At 42.7% G+C, this 13171-nt stretch overlaps 1 protein-coding gene across 1 annotated transcript in view; it reads left to right on the top strand.

The window, feature by feature from the left end:
• LOC126484674 (DNA-dependent metalloprotease dvc-1-like) overlaps positions 1 to 11263 on the top strand; it is a 56177-nt gene extending 44914 nt beyond the window's left edge. Inside the window, exon 3 of the mRNA XM_050108268.1 lies at positions 10835 to 11263. Within this exon, the coding sequence (XP_049964225.1) occupies positions 10835 to 11263 (429 nt within the window). The remainder of the gene's footprint in view (positions 1 to 10834) is intronic.
• Positions 11264 to 13171: the final 1908 nt, after the last annotated feature.

Raw genomic sequence — 13171 nt, 5'->3', positions numbered from 1 at the left:
AATGGTAAGAGAGCATACAAGTAATATCAAAATATACATAAATGATTTAAGACACCAGACATGGTGAGTTCAAAAATAGGCTTCCTCATAGAATTATCATGTAAAACAAAACAAGAATATTAATAACAATGCACCACATTAATTGAACAACATACAAGTATCTGCAAAGATTGTAGTGCTAAATATATCCAAGATCTTATATGCATCCACGTTTGAGAGCACAAACACCCTCCTCCACTAAACATATGTGGTGAAAAAAAAAATTCTGACAATCACACAATTCGCGATGATGAAGGGCGTCATCTACCTACTGCAGGGTGCTGGCTGAGAGAGAGAGACACACACCCCCGCCGGCCATGCGGCCATACATTCGTACCAAACGAATGTGTGCACGCAATACAACTGTTGGAAACAATAAATTGATCAATAGGGACTTTGACGTCGCGATTGGGATTTAAAAGTGCTACAGACTTCCTAAATCGGTTCTCTCCACTATATTTGGAAGGAGGGAGGAAGGTTCTACTGCGTGATAGAATAGAGACAACAGCAAATACCACTGCAAGACAAGAGTCCACTGTGATGTACGGAGAAGCGCTAAACACGACACACGTAAACCACGAGCCAGTCTGTAGCAGTAGTTGCCGTGGGTAGGTGTTGGTGACTGCTGAAACAGTCGAACATCCAGCACGCTCACCTCCCAGACGTTCACACACAGGGCGCCTATCCTCTCGTTCACCGCCAGCAGCGACGTTCAGGGATCGGAGGAAACTGTAGCCACTGCCGAAGTCGTCGACGTGCGTGTATGCAAGAGTGCACTACCCCAGGCCAGGGAGGGCATCCGGGAATGATTGAAGTGGTAGGAATTCGGATGTTATCAATACGACCAGCACAAACATCCATTATTTTGAATCTTCCCTCACGCAGCACACACACACGTGCGCCTCTGTCGCGCTCACCCTGCACACTGGTCACTTCGCCAGCCGTCGCTGCCGCGGGAGGGATCGGACAGGTTGACACATTCTTTGTACACGGCCCAGGCTAAGGTAATCCGTTACTTCCGGTTCCCGACTCCTCGTGACTGCCGCTGCAGCCAGCTGCAGTGCACTGTGAAACAAGCAACTGCAGCCTGGACGTGTACAGTAGTTCTACACCAGGGGTTCTCAACAAAATTTTCTCGAGGACCCCCTCATCGAGCATGATTGGTACCTTGTCATATCACAGTATCAAGTACCTAAAAAAGCCCAATTAAGAGTCTTTTTATACGTTTCCTATTTTTGATATTTAGAAAAAATATTGACATATTCATTATTGAAAATATATTGAGCTTAAAACTTTTTCAATTCAGCCATTCTTGTTATTCTTAAATTTTTTATTATAGCTCAAAATCTTTGTCTTCAAATCTGGGTGTTTAGTGTAACAAACTCCTTAAAAAAATAAAAATTGAGTATGAACTGAAAATTACAGGAAAAAATTAAAACTGATTGTATTGGTCTTTCAAGTGTACTATACTTGAGATTGCATTGAGTAGACGTGTGAAAAATAAGAAAACACATTTCATACAAAGTATTATTTATTTGAAAAAAATACAGTTACAACAGAGTAATTCATCAGTATACAGTTAGTTTTGATTTTCAGTTCTTAATGAGATGAGTTCAGTCTGAACTTTGAGTCCATTATTTCTGAAATATTAGGTTCCAAGCTTGAAACTTTCACTCTGAAATCCGACCGCATACCGAGCCGATTTCTATATTTGTTTTTCATGAATGCTTTGCAAACACTACTGTTTTAATACTGAATACTGAATATGTAAACAACACGGTCTATGATAAATTAACAATGGCCGATTGTCGTCTAAAATGCGATATTCTGTGTAAAGTGACTGTCAGTTGTCAGCTGCAAAGAGGCAGCGCGTGCAGTCTAATGGCATACAGCAGAACTGTTTGCCTCTATCTAATTCTAGTTTTGCGCTAGAGTGTGCTAGTGTCAGTCGGCTCTAGGAAGATGGTAGACGCAGAAGTTAGCGTTCGCTAAAGCTCTGCTCATGCAGCAAGCGGCCAACGCAAAAAATTTGTTATCATACGAAATATATTTAATATATTTTTTACTCTAATACCAGCTTGCGGACCCTTGTGGCATAGCTCGCGGACGGCTGGGGGTCCGCGGACCACCTGTTGGGAACCACTGTTCTAGACAATTCCACGCTGACATGGACCCGCCAGTTTGAAAAATCTACTTTTCCCAATCTGACACAGCGATGTTGTTGACAATACACACCGAATTTCTCACGTGAACTGTAGATTCCTTTCTATTATACGAGTTATTTTCGAACAATACACTCGTTTATACGTCGTTATCGTTGTTGTTGTTGTGGTCTTCAGTCCTGAGACTGGTTTGATGCAGCTCTCCATGCTACTCTATCCTGTGCAAGCTGCTTCATCTCCCAGTACCTACTGCAATCTACATCCTTCTGAATCTGCTTAGTGTATTCATCTCTTGGTCTCCCTTTACGATTTTTACCCTCCACGCTGCCCTTCAATGCTAAATTTGTGATCCCCTGATGCCTCAGAACATGCCCTACCAACCGGTCCCTTCTTCTTGTCAAGTTGTGCCACAAACTCCTCTTCTCCCCAATCCTATTCAATACCTCCTCATTAGTTATGTGATTTACCCATCGAATCTTCAGCATTCTTCTGTAGCACCACAATTCGAAAGCTTCTATTGTCTTCTGGCCTAGACTATTTATCGTCCATGTTTCAATTCCATACATGGCTACACTCCATACGAATACTTTCAGAAATGACTTCCTGACACTTAAATCTATACTCGATGTTAACAAATTTCCCTTCTTCAGAAACGCTTTCCTTGCCATTGTCAGTCTACATTTTATATCCTCTCTACTTCGGCCATCATCAGTTATTTTGCTCCCCAAAGAGCAAAACTCCTTTACTACTTTAAGTGACTCATTTCCTAATCTAATTCCCTCAGCATCACCCGACTTAATTCGATTACATTCCATTATCCTCGTTTTGCTTTTGTTCATGTTCATCTTATATCCTCCTTTCAAGACACTGTCCATTCCGTTCAACTGCTCTTCCAAGTCCTTTGCTGTCTCTGACAGAATTACAACGTCGTCGGCGAACCTCGAAGTTTTTATTTCTTCTCCATGGATTTTAATACCTATTCAGAATTTTTCTTTTGTTTCCTTCACTGCTTGCTCAATATACAGATTCAATAACATCGGGGAGAGGCTACAACCCTGTCTCACTCCCTTCCCAACCACTGCTTCCCTTTCGTGCCCCTCGACTCTTATAACTGCCATCTGGTTTCTGCACAAATTGTAAATAGCCTTTCGCTCCCTGTATCCTACCCCTGTCACCTTTAGAATTTGAAAGAGAATATTCCAGTCAACATTGTCAAAAGCTTTCTCTAAGTCTACAAATGCTGGAAATGTAGGTTTGCCTTTCCTTAATCTTTCTTCTAAAATAAGTCGTAAGGTCAGTATTGCCTCACGTGTTCCAACATTTCTACGGAATCCAAACTGATCTTCCCCAAGGACGGATTCTAACAGTTTTTCCATTTATCTGTAAAGAATTCGCGTTAGTATTTTTCAGCTGTGACTTATTAAACTGATAGTTCGGTAATTTTCACATCTGTCAACACCAGCTTTCTTTGGGATTGGAATTACTATGTTCTTCTTTAAGTCTGAGGGTATTTCGCCTGTCTCATACATCTTGCTCACCAGTTGGTAGAGTTTTGTCAGGACTGGCTCTCCCAAGGCCTTCAGTAGTTCTAATGGAATGTTGTCTACTCCCGGGGTCTTATCGTTACTCGTTGTTGAAGTCCTGTACAGGACTATGGCATGGGCTATATTCCCTCTATCCATTCTCTAAGCAGGCAAAAAAATATCTTCTCCTATCTGTCTTGACGTGCATCACAGAACTAGAATATTAAATTCATTTTTGGCTCATGACGGAGTGCTAAGATCTACCACTCTCACAGGACGGGTCCTCACTTTGACTCTCTTAATGTAACATCACAGAGAAGTTGTAAATATAAGTTTCATGACTTTATAAATTCGGTAATACATCTGATGGTCGTCTCTCCCTGTGTAGACGAGAGATTCAAATATCGTTAAAAGATATCTTGATATCGTCCTAACGAAAAAAACACCAAGTCTGGAATCATATGCATGATGCCCTAGCCATCATCTCAACCCGCCAGACGGCATGTCACTGATAACAAATTAATAGACTGATCAGTTACATTTATCATGAGTCACATCGCATGGCCATAAATTTTTCTTTGTCAATGGATTACACTCACCACATAGTTCAAATGGGAACCCCTGGAGGGAAGAAGATGTTCTTTTCGAGGAGCACTGTGGACAACTGACATCTGAAACTGACCAAAGAAGTATTCTACCGCTGGCAATATACATTTCGCATAAGGACCACGCTATTAAAAACATGATCACAAAGACTGTTACTGTCACTCTGCATAAAAAGTGGTCTTGGCTCTCCAGGCACCCACAAGAGTCACTGATAGCGTTATGCTTTCTGATGGGGATACTGTCTTAGATTTGGAATCAAGTTTCTTGATTCAACCACGTACTTACATTGGATCCTATGGAGATGTCTTTCAATGTTCAAATGTGTGTGCAATCTTATGGGACTTAACTGCTAAGGTCATCGTTCCTAAGCTTACACACTACTTAAGCTAAATTATCGTAAGGACAAACACACAAGCAACCATGCCCGAGGGAGGACTCGAACCGCCGCCGGGACCAGCCGCACAGTCCATGACTGCAGCGCCCCAGACCGCTCGGCTAATCCCGCGCGGCTGTCTTTTAATGATTACATCCACTGGTGAATCATATTCATGTCACTCTCATATCCTGAAATGTGTCACCTTTTTCGAACCTATCTGCTACAGCTTTAGACAATCGTTCTGCATTTTGAAACTGTCCCTTACCCGCCCTCCCTGTAACTTAGTCAGTGTGATCGTCCCAGTTTAAGTCTGAACTGAGCATAAACCGGAGAATGCTGTATCTACCACCTTCTGCATCCTGTCTGCATCTGCGACACATTCACAGAACAGACATGCAGAAAACAGAGCGCACACACACTGCAACTGTAGAATATGTGGCTGCAGGTGACTGGATGCATTCCAGTACAGTGCTATGCTATTCTATCCGACCAGAAAAAAAATGTATTTGCGCTAGGTCTTGGCAACTGTCCTACATTTACAAGCAATTTTAGAATATGGAACGAGAAGTGATGTCGTGATCGTATGGGATGGATAGAAGTGACATAAAATGGATAAAATTACGAAAAATACGTATCAATTAAGGTAAAATACTCTGAAATGTGGGAGTACTGAGGAAGTACTTCCATGTGTTCTGCTTGCTGTCTTGTACATGAGAACGATATGCAACAGCAAGAGGATACGAGAAAACGTTGACACGGAAGCCCCAGGAACCAGAGAAACAGTCATTCTCCGTCTACAGCGATAAGACGGTTGGAATCGAATCCTTAACGTGAATGACTGCCAAGAGTAGAGTAATAAAGTTGTGTATGTCAGATCACAAGTCCAGGTGTGACCCTAAAGTTATCGGCAATTGCCTTATAAATTTTTATAAAATGTTCTTAGCTAAAGGGCGTTTTATTACCGGCTGCAGTATACAGCTAAAGAATGTATCGCGTGTTTGACCCTGTGCAGAATCATTTAGATGTTTTAAACCCTAACAAATAGCATTTACAATATGCTTGTCTGTACTCTCCCCCAATCACAACCTTAACAGCGTCAGCTAACAAACAGCTGCTGTGTGGCAATGTTCTACTGTACGTCTATTGAGGTAATAGTGATACATGCAAGTCAACTGTTTCTTTGATGCGTTCCTGGAAAAGAGACCCATCTGCCTCTAAACTTACAGGGATCTGCGTTAAAGGACGATAGGAAGTAGATGGAGTGATCGGTTGAGAGGGAGAGAGGGAGATGTTGCTACAGGTCATTTATCACACGTTTAACCATTTCTTTTCGTTGTTCTCTTGGGGTGCATCAGTTGTGTGGTATAGCCTACAACCGACTCGTATACAACTGTGTGTTTGTATGTGACTTAGAGCACTATCTACCTGGGATCGTTAACAGCAAACCACTCCAAACCACAGTCATCAGAGGACTTCCAACTCATGTGTGATGAAACAGGTCCATCGACGAGGAATCTGTTTCGGTACACTCCTCTAGACGAACGAAGAGGTATGTAAAGTATCCCATTTATTTGCCAAACCTTGGACGTAAATCGAGTCTTCAGTTCCATATAGGTACGAGACGACTGTTACTATGCTTTTCATGTTCGTCCTATCCTAAATGCATGCAAGTGGATCACTGGGTAGAGGGCAAGTCGTGCACCTCTGGAAACCTATTTAGTGTTTGTGTCTCAAAGAATAAATGTTTTCTTTGGTGTGCAAGGTAGTTTATCGTAGAGAAACTTGCATGGAGAATGTATGTCATGTCCTGAGGGTATATTTCTTACACTGGAGGTTACACCAGTTCTCATAAGATAGCCAAAGTTAAGTGCTGTCACACCTGGTTAGCACTTGGATGGATTGCTCTCTGGGTCTTCCAAGCGCTCTGGCAAGTAGGGTGCACTCACCCCTTGTGAGGTATCGCATTCTACACTGCATTCTACTGCATTCTACACTGCATTCTACAGCACTGCATTCTACACTGCTAATAGATCAGAAGCCACACTGCTGCAGCGTTGTAGCATGCTTGAAGTGCAGAACTGTGTAGACTTAGGAATAATGTGTTTATGTTCTCTCTTGACAATACCTTCTTGGTACTGACCTCAGACACTAGAACAATACTTCTGAATTGATAGCACAGGAGATTTACGTAAAATTCTTTAAACTCCATCAAGCATAAACCACATCTTTCTTAATAACAGTTTGTTGTATCATCACAACACTTTAATATAAACTATACACCGATAAGGGATCCTTATCTCCTCGACATACGTGCATCTGGAGAGATCTTGTGGACTTGGTTGGGTGACGTAAGGAAGATTGGTGTGGAATAGCAATCACAGACAGGGTTGATCAGACTATCAAATATGATGCTTATTACAGTACATCGAAGATCTCTTTTTGACTAACATCACTTATTTAAGATGGAGAAAGAGGCTTGGTGGAGGGGCAACACCTTCTGCGGATGGTCAGCATTGAACAGAGATCACATACGTGATCACAGTATATCAGTCGAAACTGAACACCAAGCCATCTGCTACCACTGTGAAAGGTGACTTTAAATGTAGAGGTCATTAGTCATCTTCGGACAGCTGTTTGGAAACGCTTCACAATGCCACAAAACTATTCCAGTTTTCTTATGTTGTGACTGTGTTTTATTTCAATCATCCAATGTGTGTGTTGTGGGACCAGCAGCAACACGGTTTACACTGTACCCTGTCCAACTTTGTCAGAGCCAATGGATCGAAACGTGTTAATGTCAATGTAGAACCTGACACAGACCTCGAAGTCACTGTGGAGAAAACAAAATGTATCGCAGTGTACAAAGCTGTAGTCATACAGTGCTTGGACGTGTTACAGCAGAAACAGAACAACGTATTAAATGAGGTGGAGGGGTGGGGGGTGGGGGCGGGATAGTTTCTCAGGAGGACAGATTATCCACCAGGGTGAATAATCTACTAGCAGGACAACAGGTTAAGGACCTGTCAATCGAAGAACAGGTTTGGCCCTGAAAGAATACTTTCCCCTGAATGTAGGCAACCCACACTAACAAAACACGCTGATGCCCCCCACCCCTGTCCCACTACTCATGCACTACCACTCATTCATGTAAATGATACACATAGATGAGTGATGGATCCAGCTTCTTCAGTGCAGATGCACAAGTACGTCCGACCTCCAGCAGGAGTCCGTGTAGCGAGCCTGGAGGAAATGGACAGGGGCTGCAGGTAGGTGGTGCTCAGTGGGAGTGTGGGTCAGCCGTGAGGTGTGCCGAGTGTGTGCGGTTGCGGTAACACTGTGTCGTAGATGTCGCAATGGTTAACACACTTGCCAGTGCAGGAGATCGTGGGTTCTAATCCCTCTCCGGTACACATTTTCACTCGTGTTATTGTTTCCGTGTACTGTCCCAATGCACGTGACATCAGTAATTGCATTTGTTTCTTCTCCATCCACCTTCAGTTCACATACTCTGAACACTTGCCATGAAATGTGCTTACAGATTTTGTCAAAATTGAGTTTCCATACACTCATTTCATACATGGGCAACACGAAAGTTGTCTGTCACTGCGTTTCGTGATTCAGTGTTTATACTGATATTTGAATTAGCATTTCCAGTTGTCTTTGAAATTTGAATATTATTAATCAATCCTAATCCCTTAATGAGGTCTATATCAACCCGTTTCTTAACACTGTCCTCTCCATTAAATAAATAATCATTCTTGGTATGACTCAACATTTTTATTCAAATACATACAGTGGATATCCAGTTTACCACTAGTCTATATCTTTTTTGCTATTTAACATTGCTTGAAAAAAGAAAAAGGACACTACTGAAAATCTCAACATTACCCACCAAAATCTCGCACTTGGCTGTTGGGCTCTGGACCCAAAGACTGTAGGACGTGATTTCCTTGTGAGCAGTCTCCATATTTAAGCTGACGTCTCGTAATACATACATAATGTTAGACGACAACAGCCTTACGTCTCTCCACTCCAAGGAGTTAACGATATTTTCTTTGGCTGGTAATTTTAGAAAGTGTACAGCGGCATAGTCTATTGAGAACAGTAATTAGTGAATCATATCTGCACGTTTATTGCAAAAGTTGTTACTGATTTCAAAGAATTCAATTACTTCCTGTTTTGGCAGTGCCTTCTGAACCACAGTACAACATTAATAACTTCACACTGAAACTCTGACCATCAGAGTACTGAGGGGATAACTAGTTTGAAGACACATTAGTAAGCAAGACCAATAACATATTGCAACTACTGTCTGTACGGAACTGCCGGTCTGCAATGCCAAGCGGGCACCCACAGCAAGAACAACCACAACGTCAGGAATGCAATGGAGGTGGACCAAGATTGCTCTATAATGCTGGACTTGGCATAACCAATGATAGCTGTAGTAACACAACAGTTCATCTACAATGAAGCTTATAGATAAAGTTCAAATAAACACTATCCATACGAGCCTTGGAGGCCCAACAGTACGGCCGCCATGTTATCCTCAGTCCTTAGGCGTCACCGGATACGGATATGGAGGGGCACGTGGTGAGCACACAGCTCTCCCAGCCGTTGTAGGGTTTTCGCGATCGGTGTCGTTATACCTCAGCTAAGTAACTCCTCAATTGGCCTCACAAGGAGTGAGTGCACCCCACTTGCCACAGCGCTTGGCAGACCCAGAGAGCAATCCATCCAAGTGCTAGCCAAGTGTGAGAACACTTAACTTTGGCTATCTTATGCGAAGTGGTGTTACCACTGCGGCAAGGCTGTTGGCTATAAACTTACAAAAGTTGTCACGAAACAATAAATATTTCGACCTGGGAGGCTACGGGACTTCAGACACTTAAATGATCTTGTCACCATCGGTGCATTATACCTTAATTTCCATCCTTTCCTCCCTTTACAACCATTTTCTTTTCAGCCCTGCCACATTCTTAGGTTCACATCCACTGGACATACTCGTAGATGGTTGTATTTATGTTAACTGGGACATCTGGCTACAGTCGCTACTTTTCAGAGGATTCAAACTACTCACTGAAGTCATTTGTGAAATCTGATTTTAAAGGTGCTGTGTTGTATGGTGGATACTTCTACCTGCCTTCTGATAGGCGACTGTTTGACAGAGATCTATGAATGTCAGGAGGAGGAGGAGATTAGTGTTTAACGTCCCGTCGACAACGAGGTCATTAGAGACGGAGCGCAAGCTCGGGTGAGGGAAGGATGGGGAATGAAATCGGCCGTGCCCTTTCAAAGGAACCATCCCGGCATTTGGCTGAAGCGATTTAGGAAAATCACGGAAAACCTAAATCAGGATGGCCGGAGACGGGATTGAACCGTCGTCCTCCCGAATGCGAGTCCAGTGTGCTAACCACTGCGCCACCTCGCTCGGTGAATGTCAGATAATCTAAGGCAATGAAACCTTAAACTTTTTGATGGAGCAACAATAATATTATCTTGGAACTCTTCCATTTGGTCCCTGTTTGCGTAGAAAAATAATAATATCACAAATTGAGTCCGCCTTGATGCAAACACCGTTATTTGTTTATTTCTTTATTATACCAAACAAGTTTCGGCGACAAATATCACCATCATCAGTGGTTTTTTTAAAATCTTATTTATTGTATGCTGCAGCATGTTTTAAGCTATTATTGGCGCTGTTTGTGACGTATTTTCTGTGCTCTTCTTCTGTTGCGAACAGCAAGATGGCGCAAGATTATGGATCAGAAACAAAGTGTAAAAGTTTTGTTTTTCTGTGTAAAAAGCAGCCACACACCATCCAACGAACATGACATGATAGCTCGCTAAGTATAAAAAGACGACAACAGAAGAAGAGCATAGAAAATATGTCATAAACAGCGCCAATAATAGCTAGAAACATGCTGTAGCATACAATAAATAAAATTTAAAAAAGAATCCCACTGATGATGGTGATACTTGTCGCCGAAACTAGTTTGGGATAATAAAGAAATAAATAACATGGTGTTTGCATCAAGGCGGACTCAATTTGTGATATTACTACTGATGGAGCAACTTAACGTGAGTCCAGAGACCCTTTGGCCTCCAGGTGCATTTCTGTCGTGTTGCAGCACGAGATGATCCACGCGTACCTTATGGTCTACAAAAGAGACTGCAACGTGTACGGGCACGGGCCGGAGTTCCAGAAGCACGCGCGGCGAATCAACCGGGAGGCGGGCACGGACATCGAGGAGTTCCACCGGTTCCACGAGGAGGTGCACCTCTACAGGCAGCACTGGTACCAGTGTGACGGCCCCTGCCGACAGTGGAGGCCCTGCTTCGCCACCAAGCGCCACAAACGCTGCCCGCCCTGGCCCCGGGACCTGAACTGCCAGCAGCACAAACAACTCTGTGGGGGGACCTTCCGCAAGGTCCGCGGCCCCATGGGATACACCAAAGGTCCAAAAAAAGGTGCAGAAAATCTTACGGTTCTAAAAAATACTTCTCTATACAGCACTGGCCTTCAGGGCTTCAGTGTCAGTGCCCACGTTCTCGTCTAAGTTGGTTATGTACCCGTGGAATATAGGAGCTAAATTGACAGGGAGGGCGTCGGAAGCATCTTTGTGGCGCAAAGATATGTAGAAATCAAGGAAATAAAAGCCATTCGGAATTAAATCTGATGAATATTCATCGCGAATGATTTTCATCTTTCCTTCATTGAATCTGCGGCGGTTGTCGTCGAATTAGGGGTTGAATACGTCGACAAGTTGTTTACTTGCCAGTCACGACAATATTTCTTAATTACAATGAAATGAACACCCTTAGCTTCTTACAGGCATTGACATACGTCAACGGGGACAGATGAAAATGTGTGCCCCGACCGGGACTCGAATCCAGGATCTCCTGCTTACATCGCAGACGCTCTATCCATCTGTGCCACCGAGGACACAGAGGACAGTGCGACTGCAGGAATTTATCTCTGGCACGCCTCCCGCGAAACCCACATTCTCAACGTATTGTTGGGGTTGGGTTGGATTGTTTGGGGAAGGAGGCTAGACAGCGAGGTTATCGGTCTCATCGGATTAGGGAAGGATGGGGAAGGAAGTCGGCCGTGTCCTTTCAAAGGAACCATCCCGGCATTTACCTGGAGCGATTTAGGGAAATCACGGAAAACCTAAATCAGGATGGCCGGACGCGGGATTGAACCGTCGTCCTCCCAACGTATTGTCCCGCACTACATTCGTAGTGTCCCCCGCCCATTATACTCATTACTCGCGGCGCGTTGCCGATTCCCGTAAGAGTTCGGGCACTGTTTGTGCATTCGCACAGAAGAAGAAGATGGTCAAGTGGCCGGTGAGCCTTAACTATATATTTACTAAGATGGTATCTGTTCTTTCGGACATGTCCGAAAGAACAGATACCATCTTAGTATGTATATTTCTTAATATTTCTTCATGATTCATTTCATATTTGGCATGTCATACATACTAAAGCGCTACATATGGTTTCTAATAGGAGAGAGACCTGTTTGCTCACAATTTTTTATAACGTTTGTGTGTATGTAAAACAGCATTTTGCACGATGTACTAGAACTTGTCGAATGTTACAATAAGACGTGGTTTATGCAACACAGGAGAGATTAAGGCAGATATTACCTTTCTATAGTTACAAAAAACTGATAATCAAAACAGTATAAAGGATACTTTATGTAGCTCTAAAATAAAATTAAGAATTTTGAAAATATGGAACGTCACAAGACTCGTTAACATATTGTAATAGTAAATTTTTAGACCGAGATAAAGTAACGCAGCATACTTTTTTTTGAAAGCATATGGGTATTAAAATCCATGGAGAAGAAATAAAAACTTTAAGGTTCGTCGATGGCATTGTAATTCTGTCAGAGACTGCAAAGGATTTGGAAGAAACGGAATGGACAGTGTCTTGAAAGGAAGATGTAAGATGAACATCAACAAAAGCAAAACGAGGATAATGGAATATAGTCGAGTTAACTCGGGTGACGCTGAGGGAATTAGATTAGAAAATGAGATACTTAAAGTAGTAAAGGAGTTTTGCTATTTGGGGAGCAAAATAACTGATGATGGTCGAAGTAGAGAGGATATAAAATGTAGACTGGCAATTGCAAGGAAAGCGTTTCTGAAGAAGAGAAATTTGTTAACTTCGAGTACAGATTTAAGTGTCAGGAAGTCGTTTCTGAAAGTATTTGTATGGAGTGTAGCCATGTATGGAAGTGAAACATGGACGACAAATAGTTTGGACAAGAAGAGAATAGAAGCTTTCGAAATGTGGTGCTACAGAAGAATGCTGAAGATTAGATGGATAGATCACATAACTAATAAGGAGGTATTGAATAGAATTGGGGAGGAGTTTGTGGCACAACTTGACTAGAAGAAGGGGTCGGTTGGTAGGACATGTTCTGAGGCATCAAGGGATCACCAATTTAGTGTTGA

The sequence above is a fragment of the Schistocerca serialis genome, chromosome 6 (assembly GCF_023864345.2).
Source record: "Schistocerca serialis cubense isolate TAMUIC-IGC-003099 chromosome 6, iqSchSeri2.2, whole genome shotgun sequence".
NCBI classification, from domain to species: Eukaryota; Metazoa; Arthropoda; class Insecta; order Orthoptera; family Acrididae; genus Schistocerca; species Schistocerca serialis.
This window is presented reverse-complemented; position numbering and strand designations above follow the sequence as displayed.